General features: G+C 35.2%; 1 protein-coding gene across 1 annotated transcript in view; it reads left to right on the top strand.

The window, feature by feature from the left end:
• Nucleotides 1-17,535, top strand: part of PHF6 (PHD finger protein 6) — a 34,132-nt gene extending 16,597 nt beyond the window's left edge. Inside the window, exons 4-11 of the mRNA XM_074278050.1 lie at nt 454-587; nt 918-961; nt 8,500-8,669; nt 8,814-8,957; nt 9,711-9,815; nt 13,034-13,167; nt 15,409-15,538; nt 15,840-17,535. Coding sequence (XP_074134151.1) covers nt 454-587; nt 918-961; nt 8,500-8,669; nt 8,814-8,957; nt 9,711-9,815; nt 13,034-13,167; nt 15,409-15,538 — 861 coding nt within the window. The 3' untranslated portion in view covers nt 15,840-17,535. The remainder of the gene's footprint in view (nt 1-453; nt 588-917; nt 962-8,499; nt 8,670-8,813; nt 8,958-9,710; nt 9,816-13,033; nt 13,168-15,408; nt 15,539-15,839) is intronic.
• The last annotated feature ends 247 nt before the right edge of the window (nt 17,536-17,782 follow it).

Raw genomic sequence — 17,782 nt, 5'->3', positions numbered from 1 at the left:
ATCTTACACATTTAAAAACATTATTCTTAAGAGGGTTCTATAGACTTTATGAGCCTGCTAAAGGGGTCCATGACACACAAAAAAGATTAACTCCTAAACTGGCTTGCTTTGGGGACAGTAGTGGAGGTGGGAGTGAGGCCATAAGCCTCTTTTGTAATCATTGTTCTGACCACCATAGTTTTCTACATGAAACTTCATAATAATAGTGTAGACTTTGTTAGTTTTTAACTAGAAACAGAAAGTTACCTTACAATTGAGATTAATTGGAAATTATTTCCAGGATGGAAGGATCAAGAAAGAAAATAATATTATTAGTTTGAATACTGCATTGACTCACCTGTTTCTCTTGGCCAAAAAATGAAGGATCTCTAGTATAATCATGTCATGTTTCCAAATGAAATCTTATACACTAATAATATTTATGGGGGGGGGGGGGGTTGTGTTTTGTTCTAGATGTGCTCTTTATGCCATTGTCCAGGAGCAACAATTGGCTGTGATGTGAAAACGTGTCGCAGAACATATCATTACCACTGCGCATTGCATGACAAAGCTCAAATACGAGAGAAACCCTCACAAGGAATTTACATGTAATTATTTTTTCATGTTTACCCTCTTGGTTAAGAAATCTCCAAAAATCTGAAAGTCTCTGTATAGTCAAGCTTATGATACTTAAATTATGTGGAGTTTACTGCACAAAGGAAAACTGGAGGAAATTTGATACTGAGTTGTTACACTAATTCTCTTGTGGTTGTAAAGAGTAAATTATCCGTTTGAATTACATGTACATTTACATGGACAAATGTACAAATGGACAAATGTTTCAAATGGACAAATCCATTTGAAAATGAATAGTTTTATTCAATAAAAACTGAATATTATTTGCTTACTTGATAATTTTTAACTTCTTCATTTTATAGGGTTTATTGCCGAAAACACAAGAAAACTCCACATAACTCTGAAGGTAAAACTATTCACCCATTTTCTGGTCTCAATGGAGATGCGTTAATTCAATAAATTGATTGAACTAATTCATATTGTTTAAAAGTACCTGAAAATCCTAAATGGACTTGGAAGAATTAAGTAAAATGTTAGGGTAAACTTAATATACAGAGTGAAATGATAAGAATTTTTGAATAAACATCTGTCCTAAGGTTATTGAGGAAGATGATATACTTTTCTTTAGGAATTTTTTGGTGGATGATTTATAAGTACAGGTAAGTGAATTAGTAGTTTTTTTAAAAAATAGTCATTAGGATTGCTCTTGACCATAATATTTCAGTTATTGTAGAGTATGTAAGATTCAGAAGATGAATAGTTTATGATTGTTAAACCTATTAAAAATCACATTGATACTTTTTTTAAAGAAAGCATTTTAACAAAATACACAGAGTATATTGATTTTCCCTTTTAAATTTATATAAAACTGGATAGTCAGGTTTCTGTTGGGGCAAATTGCACATGATTTTTGGAAAGCAACAACCTGATTTATTCTATATGTTGATATAAAATGCTCTTTAGTTTAATCAGGGATTTTATTTCATTTCATTCTCATCATTTAGATTTTGGGGGTTCCAGACTTGTGATATTATTGATGTGTAGAAACTGTTGCTTTATTCAGACAGCAGTTTTTCTGTAATTGCTCATGGGTACTGAGAAGTTAGATGACATAATCATGGTCAGTCACATAGCAAGTATGTGTCTGTGATAGGCCATGACCCCCAGGCTTCCTGAGGCCAGCCTCTTAGTCACTACATCTTTCTTCCTCTCACCATTTAAGTTAGTGATGCAGACAATTGTAGTTCTTTTTCCTAGCCCCAGTGAAAGTATCAATGCAAATCAAAACAATTTAAGTATTCTTTTTACTTTGGAATTTTTATCTTTTATAAATGACTGATTGGATCTTATTCCATCCATTTGTGACAAATTCCCCCCCCCCCCTCCAGGCTGGGGTTAAGTGACTTGCCCAGGGTCACACAGCTAGGAAGTGTTAAGTGTCTGAGACCAGATTTGAACTCGGGTCCTCCTGAATTCAAGGCTGGTGCTCTATCCACTGCACCATGTAGCTTTCCCCTGTGACTAAAATTTAATACAAATATGCCAATTAAATTAGAAATTTTTTGAGAATAACTAACTTTTATGGATATAAGGAAGTATGTTAATTATTTAGATGCCTAGCTGTCCAAAGATGTTGGTTATCAAGACCTCCTGTATAAACTGCTCCCTATAAGCTAGACTAGATAAGTGCTTTTTGCAGCATTAATGAATTTAGATGTGTAAGCTTTTAATTTAAAACTAGAATTAAAATTTAATACTTTTTGGTATGAGTATAAAGTATAGAGTACCCACTTAAACTGCCGCTATGAATTTTATCAATATGTTTATTCAGAAACATTTCCTAATAGAGACTGGTTCCTTTTTACCATTTTATGAATTTATTTCTTAGTGTGCTAATGTGGGGTATTGTCATCATGTGATTTAAAAAAAAAAAAAAAAAAAAAAAAGAAGGAACTGTTTTCATTTTGTTTTACTGTTTTGAGAAACCAGATTTTAAGGTCTGAGGAATGATTTTGAATGCCTCTATGCAGCAGGAAAATTTACCCAAGAGTAAAGAAACATGTGTTCAAACTTCCATGAACAGCTTTTTTTAGTAGAAGACCTAAGCCACCTTTATTGTCCTCCCCAAAGTCTATCTTATTTCCAAGAAAGCAAAACAAAACTATTATTAGTTAAGTGTTTACTTATAGTCAAAATATTAGGTTTGATACAGTAAAGAGATACAGATAGTTACCTAAGTACAGCCAGTTGACTGTCATGGGGTGGTGGATTTTTATCAGTCACAGCAATTCTTATAGAATCCCCTTTATCATAGAATAACTGTGATTTGTATTAATGAAGGGAGTTCTTACACTTATGAAAACCCAGATCCTTAAGGTAGTGAAATAAGAAGTCAGTCTCTCTCTCTCTCTCTCTCTCTCTCTCTCTCTCTCTCTCTCTATATATATATATATATATATATATATATATATATATATATATATATATATATATATATATATATATATATTTCAGAACACAAACACAAAAGAGGCACTGATGTATATTATAGTTAAGCTTATTTTACAAGACTTGGAGTTTAATTTTATTATCTCTTTGGCCTAAATATAGACCACACTCCTAAAGTAAGATCTTTGAAAGGAAAAAGGGCCAAGGTGTACACTAAAAATGAACAAGGCTAAGCTGTAGTCAGGTTGATAAAGGTATATCTTGACTGTAAGTTTGTTTCCGTGATATAACATTTGTTCCTTTGAGAAAACAGAATCTACTTTGTGGTCTGGTTTCCAAGGATCTGTTGCATGAATGAACAAGTACTGCCTTTATATAGGAACAAACTAGCTTTGCATGCTAGCTTCATAGTCACATACTCTCTATTGGGTAGATATATACGTAGCCAGTACAGTGGCTCATATGTAGACCGTTCTAGCTTACTGTATCACATCAAGTTTGATATGTGATGATGTTAATTTCTAATAGAATTTTAAAATAGTAAAGCCTTGTAATTATGTCACCAAGAGTCATAAATTATAAGAACTTTTTTAAAAGTAATCTTTTTCTCAAAATTGCCAGAACAGCCCAGAATAATGGAAATAGTTTTGAGCTATCATTCTAGGATAGTAGTGCTGCTTTTTATACAAGCTTGGAAACTAAATGTATGTGACTCACTTGCTTGGTCTCTCATTAGTCTGCTTTGTAAGTACTTCTTCATAGGGATACCTTGCTATGTAGATGGCTTCCAATATGGTATATCTTGAAGACTACACCATTACCTCTCCCCCTACTTCACTTCTACCCGCTGGCTTGTGCAAGTTCGCAAAAAAACAAGGCCCTTTTAGATGGGACATTGGACAGAGAGCTTTGGGGTGGGGGAGAGAGAAGGGAAATCCAGGCCTGTAGGAGATACTATTGTTAGGAACCCTGGGTGGCCAGATTTTAGGGAAATGTCATGAAGGACAAATATCTATCAGTTCAATAAACATCAGACACAAGGCACTAGTGAATCAAAGGCCAAACTTCAGTTTCTCCAAAGGCCTACCTAGCCTGTTGTTAGAAGTAATACATACTATTAAAAATGAGCAATAGTAATCAAAAGCATGCACTGTGTTACTCAGATTATTTAAATAAAGGTACTTATTCAAGCCAGTGCTATGACTTCTTTTTATCATTGTAGGGTTGTTGGTTTTTTGTTTTTTCTGTCTAGAGCATTTAGCAGAATAATAGTTGCTTAGTGGCTATGGATTTTGTTTTGCTTTTTTTGTCAGTGTTACTTCTCTATTATTGAAAAGGTATCATTTTTAGCAGTAGCTCAATCTTACTGTCAGTTTTTTTTCGTTAGCATTTTGTTATTAAAGTACTAATAACCATCAAACATTTATTGAGCAACTGCAGAGAACATGACAGTGTAATGGATGCATTGAACTGTTAGTTGTTAAGATAGCTACTCTTTTTTCATTTTATACCACTCACCATAAGAAATGCAGGCTTTTTTAGTAGTGATTGATTGAAGGGAGATGGATCCCATCATGAATTTCTCGTCTCTGATGGTGAATTCTGTAATTCCTTTGTTGAGATAGAAAAAAAAATGTTCCCAACTATTGAGATACTCTTCTTTAAACTACCCATCCTAAGGGTTTGTAGCAGATCATAATCCCAAAACAAGTTCTCTTTTAAACTGTCTTAACTTTAAGTCTTTTATTGTATTACTTAAGACCTCTGTCACTTACAATAGCTTTAGATAATTTCAAAAACCCCATCTTTTCTCATCTTTATCACTACTGATTTCTGTGTGACTTATGTTGAAAAATAACAGGCAGAACATATGTTGCATATCACATGTTTGGTTGGATTTTTAAGTACTCTGGCAGAAATTTATAAACAACCCAGTTATTTTGTAATGTTTTAATAAAATGAGGATTTTTATATCATCTTTGCAATGTGAAAAACCATTACATTTGAATCCATTTAGCATTTAAATTCATCTTCAGTATCTCATTAGGTTATTTGATTACTGCACATTAACACAGAAAAATTGTCAGCCCACTCACTGGGCATTGACTAAATGTAGGGTCACTGATAAAGAGCCCACAAGTTCTTATTTTAAGAAGGCCAAGAATAATAAGACTCAGGGAAATTACTAGGAAGAGGTGAAAATATTAGGTTAGTCCCAGAATTTTCCCTCCTTGCCCATGTAACAAGGCTCAATTTATTAGAAACAATAATTAAAAATTGTGAACTAAATATTGTATAGTCAGTTGGAGGAATGATCAAATTCTCTCTTATTTCTAGTTATCTAGATCCTGTGAAGGTAAATACAGATTCTGTTTTCAGTGCAGCTCTCTAAGCCAGGTAGACCAAGTCCTATAGGAAATGCCATGAGACTCTATACTGAGTACTAAGAAGAATGTTAGCTGGAACTTGACAATCTGACTCATGGAAGCTAGAGGATGATGTGGAGGTCTTTGTGGTCGTACTGGAAGAGGAAAAACCAAGCTTTCCACCCAATTGTTTTACGTTTCTCTCCTGCTCTCTTTTAACTATCCTTGATTGTTATAACTGCTATAATTCTGAGAATGGTTTAAGTCCCAACTCGGTTGCTTACTAGCTGGGCAAGTCATTTTACTAACTCTTTGAACCTCAGTTTCCTCATCTGTAAAATGTGATGATATTTGCACTACAGCTACCTCAAATGAGCATTGTGAAAAAAAGCATTTGTAAATCTTCAAGTCCTAAATAAATGTGAACTGCTGCTATTCTTTCCATGACATTTAGAAATATGTAGGTCAGTTCTGCCTGTGTATAGTTTTCTTATGGCTTAATTCCCCCATTGTTTATTTCCCCTTTATAATTCCCTTCTCTACATGCTAGAATGTAAAGTGCGAGTTCAGTATTTGCTGATTGTTACTAGAGACTGTGCCTTCATGTAAAGGAGCTAGAATATTGCTCTTTGTTAGCGAGAGGAGAGGAAAGGACGCTGCTTCCTCCCAGGCTGGCTATTGTCATTGGAATAGTACTGGCAGCAGTAAGAGAAAAGAATGCATTAAATAAATGGCCATTTGGACCTGGCCCTATAACAGGTGGTATATAGAACAAGTCAGATACTTGTGTAAGCACCCCTGGCTTATACTCTTTCATAGTCACTAGTTAAGAATTTTTACACTGAGCTGGTGATTAGGAATTTGGAGTTTGACTTCACTGGAGAGGTACCCTGGGATGTGCCACGCCTTCAGGAATGGGTCCTCTCCCACCAACTGCTGCCTAGCTACCGTTGCTGCTTCATGAGGCCAGAGCAACAGCCCTGCTAGTTGTTTAAGTCGTGGCTACTAATAAAAAAGGAGATGAAATTGCTACTGCTTTGGGGAGTACCTCTGGTGACTCTTAGAAAGTCCATAGAATTTGTAGCCATGCCTACTGAGGTTTTGCCTGGAGCAACTTTGCTGAAATGTTTCAGGCCCAAGGAGATCTTTCTTCAATTGATAGGAATCCTACACACAGTAAAGGTAAGTGATGGAGAATTTGGTTCAAAATTTAAAAACACTAGTCTTAATATCTCATCTTATAGCTTAGAAAAACCCCATTGTCTGTACATGGTCCTTCTTGAACCATGAAACAGATATTGTTAGGTATTGAAAAATGTCTGAGAAAGGATGAGATAGTGAAAATATTTGCATTTTGAAGATCCATTGAGCTTTCTTTGTTTTCTAGAAGGCAAGATGAATTCTTTTGAATTCAATATTTATACTGTTTTCTCTAAAGAATAAGTAGTTATTATATATTGGACTACTTGCCATGGGGTGGGGGGAGGGAAGGAAGGTAGGGGAACTGGAACATAAGATTTTGCAAAGGTCAATAGTGAAAAATTAGACTTGCATATGTTTTGAAAATTAAAATCTTCAATTAAAAAAACACTAAAAAAATACTGTATGCGGACACATCCACTGTATCAGTTCAATAAATGGACAATTTTTATATTTAAAAAAAAAGTAGTTGAGGTATAGAATTGTAGTCTCTTTGACAAATCTAAGTGTATGTAGCATCTTAGACTTCTCACTTGATACTTAACACTTTTGAAATATTTGGAAAGTAATTAACATCTGCAAGAGTAGGGATCACTGCTCTTTCTTAGTAAAAAAATTAATCAGTGAAATAGTAAGATTATTTGTGATCTGTAGAAAAGAAACAGAAAGTAAGAAAAAGATTGCAGGAATAATACTCACATTTTCCTTTTTCTTTCTCTCCTTTTTTGATATTTAAGTAGCCTGTAGAGTTTTTATTTAGATATTTTATATCTTTTTTTTTTTTTTCTTTTGTGAGGCAGTTGGGATTAAGTGACTGGCCTAGAGTCACACAATAGGAAGTGTTAAATGTCTGAGTTTGGATTTGAACTCAGGTCCTCCTGATTCCAGGGCTGATGCTCTAACCTCTGCACCATCTGACTTCTTTTCTTTGGAAAAGCCATTTTCTATTGGGCAAGTGAGCATTTAGTTACAGTGTTAGTTTTTTTTAAGCATAGTGCTTTGTACATAATAAATGGTTAATAAAATGCTTTTGTATCTATGTCTCAAGATTTTTCAGTATAATTTAACATCCTACATATGCTAGACACATAAATATATAAATGAATGTATATATTTATTTAATGATAGTTATCCAAGTTCAAGAAGGGAGATCTAAAATTGTGAAATATTGAAAAACTGCTTGATTCTTTACCCCAGGTCTAATTGGATAAAAGTTATTAAATATGTAATTTTAAAGTTTTTCTAATTGGTTAAAATGTATAGAGATTATTGCTAATTGAGATTTTCTACTCTTTGTTCCCTTTTCAAAGTGGATTGGGAATGTACTTCTATATAAACAGCTGGCTTGATTTGATTGATCAAAAGAGAACCTGAGAGCTGAAAAAGAAAGCAACCTAGTTTGCTAAGTTCAGTCACATGATTTCCTTGGCAAACATAAGTTTATTTTACAGTTGTTAAAGTCATATCATACTTAAGTTTCCCTCATCCCAATTATGTAGTTCTTTTCCTATAAATTAGTATCTAGGTAAGTAAGTATACTGTTATGTTTGAAGGCATCTAATTTCATAACAATATGAAATAAAGCTTCCCGTGTACCTAAAACAACTAGAAGTTTATATATGACCATTTTTAAAAAATCTTAACTGGTAATAAATTTGAAAATATTCTATATTGTGTTATAGTATGATACAAATATAAACATGTGTTTTCCGTCTAGTATAGAAGAGGGGTATGTTTAGATGAGATTTTTCTTAAAATGAAGTATTTGTTAAATACTTCTGGCATGTTTGATGCTTTTTGATTCTTTGAAATAAATTAAAAGTTAGTCCCTCTCCTAGAAAGTAACTTGCATGCTAAGGGAAAAAAACTCTAAGGACAAATAGTCATTATTGTTAGATTGATTTGTGTATACCTTTCCTTAAATTTTAAGCCACTGATGTAGAAGAGAGTATCAATGAACATGAATTAGAACCTTCTTCACCCATGGGAAAAAAGAGAAGTCGCAAAGGAAGGCCAAGAAAAATGATTTTAAAGGGGCAATCAGAAGATAATAGATCTACATCTTCTCATGGAACAGATGAAATAGAGAGCAGTTCCTATGTAAGTACCATGAAAGTGGATCCTTATTCATTTTGTCACTTTTAATATTGTGGTTTAACAATTAAGATGTCATAATATGAAGTAACAAAAGCTTGAGTGGCTGACATAGATTGATTTTCTTTGTGGGTGGGGACTATTTTTCAGAGAGAGAGGTCTCCGCACAGAAGCAGTCCCAGTGATACCAGGCCTAAATGTGGATTTTGTCATGTAGGTGAAGAAGAGAATGAAGCAAGAGGAAAGCTTCATATATTTAATGCCAAAAAGGCAGCTGCACATTATAAGTGCATGGTAAGCATGGTTTGTTATGTGTAGTTTGTAAATATATCTTTAAAATGGTTAATAAATGTCTCTTTTGACTAAGAGAAAATAATTGGGCCTCAGTTATTCTTACTGGAATTAGCACTTTTTAGCAAATAAATTGTATTATTGATTACTTATGAAATTTTATATTCAAGGGATTCTGATAAAATTTTCAAGTAATCTTTTGGTGAGATGCTAAATGTAAGAATTTTTCCTATTATTAAAAAATAAACAAAACAAAACTGGCTCTAATATGGCATAGTGTCTTGCCAGAATAAAATGTTCTCTAAGCTTATGAGTATTTTGCTTTGTCAGAATTTACAGTCACCATCATTTTTTAGTCACTCTCCCAAAAGCTCTATGTTTAATGAGTGTTTACAGTGACTAAAGACTTACCCCATGGTCACAAATGGTACATTTTTTTTCAAACTACTCATCATATGCTGAGGGTTTTATTACATAGGCAAGTCTTTTAAATGTGGGGAAAAGATGAAGCAACATGGCTCTTGCCTTCAGAGCCCCAAAATATTTCCAAATCAAGATGTTACTTATTGCCAAAATGAGCCTTGGTGTCTATGTCCCAAGTCTTCTTTTTGGCAGGCTTGCCTATGTGAATACTAAAATGATCGTATTTTATCCATACACAAAAGCACTAGGATGTCTTTTTCTCTTATGCCTCTTCCTTACACTTCATTAAAAAGAGATACTGATTTTAATGTCCTTGGGTTTCTCTTCCTATAGTTGTTTTCTTCTGGCACAGTTCAACTCACAACAACATCAAGAGCAGAATTTGGTGATTTTGATATTAAAACTGTCCTTCAAGAGATTAAGCGTGGAAAGCGAATGGTATGTTCTTTTCTGTCCCTCTTTTGATACCAAGATATTTGCTCTTTATTTTTCTGCTGTATATTTAGAACATGCTTCAAATTCATCGAGGCATTAGAAAACCTAAATATAAAGTTGTTCTACTATTATGACAAAGTACCTTTTTACTGTAGACAGACCATATTGACGTGTTTGAGGAATTAATAAATGGATGGCACTGACTACTTCTTTTCAGCATAAATCCTATACTAAGCAGTTATCATTAAAAGAACTGTGATGGATTGATTTCAGGTAATTTTGTGAGCAATGGACATGAACTACCATATTCAGTGATGCAATCCTAACTGTTTCTGTTATTTAAGCAGAATGAGTTGTCTTTTAGATATGTAAAAACAAGTTTAGTGACCCCTAATGAGGCATCCATTTTAAGTACACATTTATAGCATAGTTTTCAAATATCCATCTTTGCCTTGCCATTACGTTTGAGAAATGTGTTTTTAAAATATAACAAATTCCTTCTACACTGGGTGTGTTTTCTTGATTATTCTTGTCTATAACTTCTGTTACATGCTTATGGACTACCTCCATTAATGTTTACAGATATTCTCAATTGTAGAAGATACACATACTTTTTTTTTTTTTTCCAGATTGACACTTATCTTTAAAAATATTGTAGCTTTAAACTTATGGTTTGGATTAGGAGTTATTAATCTGGAATCCTTGAACTCTTTCTATTTTTAAAAATTTTGATCAAGTATTACAATATGATTGCTTTCCTTTGTAATCTGATTATTTTATTTTATGCCTTTAAAAACATGAACTGAGAAGGGGACCATGGGTTTCACCAAGACTGTTGGCCATAGGGGGTCCATAACACAAACGAGGTTAAAAATCCCTGCTCCAGATGCTGTTTTGAATATGTAGAAAAAGAGACGCTGAAGCACATTAAGTAGCCCACTTGATTTGAGAAAGTGGTTGGAATTGGTGATTTTGATGGTGTGAGGATCTCCCTCTAAGAAAAGTCATTCCCCAGATTAGCAAATATCTGTAACTTAAAGAGGTCTTTGGAACCAGGCCTGAGAGCTTTTTCTGTGCCTGTTCTGTGATTGGCAGGCTTTGAACCCAGGTTTTGCCCACTCCAAGGCTGACCTTGTATCACTTATGTCAGGCTGCCCCAAACAAGTAACTAACCTTTCTTAAATAAAATGGACTAATAGGATATAGGAGAGTTTCTCTTAGAACCAGGTTACCATAATGACTTATCAACTAATTTTCTGAAGGGTGGCTTACTGGCGTAGTCAATACAGCACTGTCCTGGGAATCCAGGACCTGAGTTCAAATCCAGCCTCAGTCACTTGACAGTTAATAGCCATGTGATTCTGGGCAAGTCATTTAATCCCACTGCCTCATTTCCTCCCCCCAAAAAAGCCACCAATTAATCTTCTGGATATCAGCCTCCTCTATAGTGAAGTAGTCTCTGTCTCTGTACGATATAGATTAGTATTCTTTTGGGTATGTAGTATGGTATCTTATACTCAGTGTTATTAATTTTTCCTATGTGCCATTGAATGATAGATGTTTGAGGGGACAGATTTTTGGAGTGACAGTATTTCTGGAAGAAATTAATGCTTTAATTCAACTAACTTTTTAGTAAAGGTTTCATTATTTGAAATGTCCATGGTAATAATGACATTTATCAAAATGAAATATTTAAATTTTAGCAATAATAGTAGGGAGGGGGGGCAGCTAGGGGGCACAGTGGATAGAGCACCAGCCCTGAATTCAGGAAGACCCAAGTTCAAATCTGGTCTCAGACACTTAACACTAACTAGCTGTGTGACCCTGGGCAAGTCACTTAACCCCAGCCTCAGGGGGGGGGGGGGAGAAAAAAATAATAGTAGGGAGAATGGTCCTAGAATTTTCACTGGTATAGGGAATTCCTAGGTGAAGACACTCTCACTACTAATGCAGGTGAGCATCTTCTCTGCAACTTTCTAGTCCTCGTTAGAAAGTTGCCTACAGTAGGGCTTCTTGAGCTTTTTCCACTCACCGCCCTTTTTCACCTGAGAGATTTTGACGTGACTCTGACTATATATATTTTATATGTGTATAAAATAGGTATACAATTGAAACATTTACTGATAATAAATCAGAATTTCATAACCCCCACATTGTTATGAGACCCCATATGGGGTTGAGAACCACAGTTTAAGAAACTGGGGCTCAGCACTGAACTGTGAAGGGACTTGCCCAGACAACACAGGGTAGGGATAGGCTTCTCTCTGCTATATCTACAAAAGCCTTTGCTAAATACTGTCTTCCCAACAACCTCATAAGACAATGCAAACTATTATTCCTATTTTACAGACAAGAAAACGGGCAGAAGGAGGAAGTTATACATGGTCAGATGGCTAAACTTTTGTAGTGCTCTTTCCACTACAGCACACTGCCTCAACTATTTCTATTTCAGCTTATAGCTAATGTAAATGCATTTGTGCAGTGGACAGTTTAAAATGTACTCCATATTCATTTATACCAAAAAAAGAGATGCCAATTGTATTAATATACAAATTAAATGTTTGAATCTGAAAACTATGGTACTTTCTTAATATGAATTTAAAGTTTTTATTGTAATTTGTAGTTTTATTTAATACAAGGTTAGCTTTAATGAATATTTAAACTACTGACAACACTCCAGCAGGTTTTCCCACTCTCTTTATAATTATGTAAGAAAAAAAAAAGGCTATTGAATAATTATGTGCTTCTGCTATTTTCCATATAGACATAGCTTGCAACCCCCCTAAATTGACACCTCTCTGAAAGCAAAAGTATACAGATATACTACAGAAAATAATAGTGAATAGAAATAAGATCACACTTGTTTTATAGAAACCAATTTTCCAATAATCCACTATCTTGATAAAGCTTACTTAACCATTTTCCTGTAGTTGAGCAATTGGATTTTTCTCAGTCCTCCTCCCCAGCCTTTTTGTTGTTAGGATCATTCTGGGACAGCACTATTACCGCATCCCCATACCTCTTTCAACATTAAAGTTATCTTTTTTTATTTATTTCGCTGATTTAACATCAAAGTTGAGTTAGTCTTGATTCCTTTGGTTGTGAGTGAATTCTAGCTTTTTTCCACATAGTGATTTATTATCTGTATTTGTTTTATGTATAGACCATTGAGTGAATTGTCAAGCTTACTAACTGGTACTCCTCTCTCTCCCTGGTAACAGAAGTGTACTCTTTGTAGCCAACCTGGTGCTACTATTGGATGTGAAATAAAAGCTTGTGTCAAGACTTACCATTACCACTGTGGCGTGCAAGACAAAGCTAAATATATTGAAAATATGTCACGAGGGATTTACAAGTAAGAAACTACAATTCTTGATTTTTCTTTTGGACATAAAAAATAATTTCGTTTCAAAAGAGCACCTTGAAGGGGCAGCTAGGTGGCACAGTAGATAGAGCACCAGCCCTGAATTCAGGAGGACCCGAGTTCAAATATGATCTCAGACACTTAACACTTCCTAGCTGTATGACCCTGGGCAAGTCACTTAACCCCAGCCTCGGGGGGGGGGGGGGGGAAGAGCACCTCGCTCTTTGCTACCATCGGTGTTCCCTATACATTTGGTAGCACAAAGTTAGAGTTGGTTGCATGGGCTCTTTCTACTTTGCCTACATGCCTGGGAAGAGTGGGCATGATATTAGCCTGTTTTCTCTGGTTCTTCTGACATTGCTGGCCCCATGCACTGTGGGTAGATTTCCATTTCGGAGCAACATTGCCACCTATCTGTTCCATCAGATTTTTGTGCAGCTGCTTTGCCCACAGATAGGGAAAATTGAATATTCATTCATTGCCCTGAGTTCTGCCCTATCCTATCCAAAGTAAAGTTAGCTGTCATCTTTTCATTGACCAAACTAGTTGATGGCTTGCTTCCAACAAACAGTGACATATGTTCTTACTTGCAAAGGCTTGACTTTTAGTTCTCCTGTTTATTCACTATCTAACAGCATAGGTAACAAGATATTTAGGCAAGCAAATTGTTAGGGTCACCATGCAGGGTCTAATTCTTGCTCACAAAGTTGAACTATTTATAATGTTACATGCTAACATGCAAACTTAGATTGTAATGGATGTTTTTATTCCTCTTAGTTGAAGGTAATCTTTGTTTACCTGATCTATTAGAATTACTGATGAAAATAGCCTTGTGCCCCACCTCCATTGATTCCTTTGAATTTGATCGGCCAAACTTATTTCAGTTTGCTTCTAAACTGGACACTGGGAATTGCAATTTGTCTGTCCCCTTTTTGATCCCATATTCAGACTGGATTCCAAAAGCCTGCCATGTTCTTTAAATGGATTCTGAATTCCATTTTTTCATAGAAAATACTTAGATCCCCAAAGAGAACTAGGATATAAGGGGAATTTTGTAGGACAAGCAAAAGGATGGGTGTTACCCAGGTTTAAGTAGAGGAGATGATGGGAACTTGGTATCTGCATTAAGGATCTTAAGAATGAAGCAGTGTCTTGAGATGCCTCCTAAGGTGAAATTCTTTTCCTGATTCCATTTTAAGATCTGGAGTGTTTTCTCATTCCCAAGGGGTAGTATTTAGCTGGCATGATTTCTTTGTGGCTGCTAAAAGTTCATTAAAAATATACATGCAAGGGGCAGCTAGGTGGCGTAGTGGATAGAGCACCAGCCCTGAATTCAGGAGGACCCAAGTTCAAATCTGGTCTCAGACACTTAATACTTCCTAGCTGTGTGACCCTGGGCAAGTCACTTAACCCCAGCGGGGGGGGGGGGGGGGGGGAGATATACATGCATACATACATATGTTATGTGTATATGTATATTTTTAAAGGGAAAAAGTTCTAATAAGTCAAAATAGTTAAATAATATCCTCTCCCATCTCCTTGAATCATGAAGAAATTTGACTTATGTTTGACTTAATGTAACTTTTTAATTCCACTCCCTGCAAAGCAATTTGATATGTGGAATCTTTTTCCTCTTCCTTCTGTTTTATCTCCCTACTTAAAACTTTATGTTTATAAGCTTATCATATTTGATCATACCTTATTTTAGGTCATAACCTCAAGAGGGCATTCTGTGAACTGTGTAATCCTTGAAAGACTCATATATCTTTTTATGCTCCTTTGTGCAATTGGCCCTAAGGACTGCACTCAGACCATCCCTATTCCTTTTTGGGATGGAAGTCTATTAATTGGAATGAGTAATCATCTCGTCAAGGGTACATGAGAGGCAGACCAAATCACCTTAGTAATTATTTTCAATAAGATAATTATTCAAATTAGCTTCAGAACTAATTGCCATACTGATATCTGAAAAATGAAATTAAGTCCTATCAAATGGTAAACTGCTGAGCATAATGGAAATAGCTCATTTATTACTGTCTAAAAGGCATACAAGTACCCCTGTAATTGATGTATCCCATTTAGAAGTATCCTGCCTTTCACAATGTAAAAGAGCAGGACAATTTCACCCACTAATACTGACATCCTGGGTTCTCAACATAGAAAACACTTGTCAGCTACCATTTCATTGAACTCTGTTTCCTGATGAATTTTCCCTTGTTTTCACTGCTCTAGACTGTACTGTAAAAACCATAGTGGAAATGATGAGCGAGATGAAGAAGATGAAGAGCGAGAAAGCAAAAGCCGGGGAAAAATAGGAACTGATCCTAGTGGCTTCCCTCAGCAGCAACTCAATGGAAACTAGGTATGGAAGTTATTCCTGATACAGAGTTGCCCGTCACTCAGTATGTTACTGAAATAACTAAATTCAGGTAGATTCAAAAATACTAATGTGTTTAGTTGATAGCATGTTGTTAGAGAACCCCATAGACCCAAGGAAAGTTTTGTAACCTTAGCTGATTTTGTAATAGTTTTAAAAGAGCAAGTGAGCCATTTTATCAAATAAATGTAGATGTAATGTCAAATTTGTAAGATATTCTTTTTTTTTTTTTTTTCCCCTTTTCTCTATTTTAAATTTACAATTGTTTTCATCATCTTTTGAACAGGTTCAAGGGACAGAGAGTTAGAAAACTGGGAATGAATAAGACATCCATTACTACTATTCTTTTTCACTGTTTTCTAAAATCAGAAAGGGTTAGGAACTTTCTACTGCCTGACGCTATTAGATCCTTCATTGAGCTGCCTGAGATGTTCATGTGTGTGAGCCTTCAATAAGTGGCAGAGTTTTACTTGTTGATATTATGTAGTTTGTAGTCTGCAGTGTCTGGAAAAAAAAAATAGAAACACTCAATGATATGTACAGTGTCAAAAGTTAAGGCAGACATTGAAATGAACTAAGCTCTATTTCTGGACTGAATAAAATTCTAAGATCTGGAATATGTAAAATGTTTAGTGGATTCAGTACAAAGGAAAAGTTGAAGCCAGTTGTACTTCACATTGCAGATGTGGCCAGGGTGACAGCACAGTTAATTCTTAAGTTTTGTGATTTCTCTACACATGCAAATAATTGAGGCTACAAAGGGAGATAGCCTCCTGTTCTTCCTCTCTTTGCTTGGAAAGCACATGCATAAAAGAATTTTTCTTTACCACAAAGTGTGCTAAATAAAGATTTTTTCAGTTTGTTCCAGTTGAAGTTGTTCCCACTTACCAGCATGGACTCCAAGCAACTGGTGAGCTCCAGTGCTTACGCCAAAGGGCTGTGTGTACTTTCTTTTTCTAACTCCCCTTGCCTCCCTGCCCTTGCCCATACACCTTTCCTCTTTCCAAAATATACCAAGAGCTTTTCGGCAAAAATGGTTGAAATCTTTGTACTAATATATGGAAGCAGCAAATTAAGCCTCCTTGAAATTTAGAGGGTCATTACTCACTGAGGAATTTAGCCACCGTGTCTGGAACCCACACCTCTCAAGTGCCCTGTTGTATGGAAAGCTTCACACATTGGTCCCAAGTATGAAAGTAGGTCTTGTGTGCTATAGGAATAATAAAGACTCTTTTCATAAAGCAGCAGTATTTCTTTTGAGTATGTGACCACTACTTTAGAAACCGTATATAACATTTTTGACTTTTTTGGTCATTACTTTGATTTTTATGCCCTACTGTTTGTTATCTTGTGTGTGTAGGGCTGGCTCCGTGTGCTCTTGATTGGTGATTCCTTAGGTTGGGGTTAATCAGTGGCTAACTGCTCAGTTCTCTTTAAAAGAGTATTTTTCCACTGGCCCTTCTAGTGAGTGATAAGCATTAGTTTCTTGCATTTACTTCTTGAAGCACATGGGTACATTTCTTTCTAATAAAACCAAAAAAACCTTTGTGGTCTGCCTGATACTACCATAGCACCTCAGTAGCAAGGTAGGAATTCTGATTTTCTACATTTGAAGCAAATCGACAAGCAAGACACATTGACAACTTGACTGTACATTGAGAAGATTATTCTGCAGCTGATATAAACATTTCTTTTTTTTTTATGTAACAGGTGAAAACTTACACTGTGCTTAAGATTTTGGTTTTTTTTAATTGTTAGTATTTTAAAGCCACATTTGTCAAATATATTTTCACGCATATACTTAAAACAAGGGACCCAATTATGGCTAGAGTTGAACTGTTTTTCTTTTTTTTCTAGAAGGCTAATGTAGCTTTAGTAGGAGCTTGTCCTGTAGGTTATAAATGTTTTCTTTTTGTTCTAATTATGCCATTGATTTTTTTTTTGTAAATATGATTTTCAAAATTAAATGACTTGAATTGCAATGACAGATCTCTAGATAATTGTTTACCAAGGTTTGTGACTTTTCCCCTGAAAGATCTGTACTTCAGTTTCTTATAACAGCTTGAAAGTGAATTAGTCTAAATCTTGAAATCACTGTGTCTAGATCACTTTTTTATATTGTGTGCCACAGGCATGGCTTACCCACGGAAACAGAACACCTTCATTTCTGGACAACTACTGTATTGCTTTGAATTAAGGAAAGTGCAAGGTGTTTGGGGTAATTATGGC

The sequence above is a fragment of the Sminthopsis crassicaudata genome, chromosome X (genome assembly GCF_048593235.1).
Source record: "Sminthopsis crassicaudata isolate SCR6 chromosome X, ASM4859323v1, whole genome shotgun sequence".
Lineage (NCBI taxonomy): Eukaryota > Metazoa > Chordata > Mammalia > Dasyuromorphia > Dasyuridae > Sminthopsis > Sminthopsis crassicaudata.
This window is presented reverse-complemented; position numbering and strand designations above follow the sequence as displayed.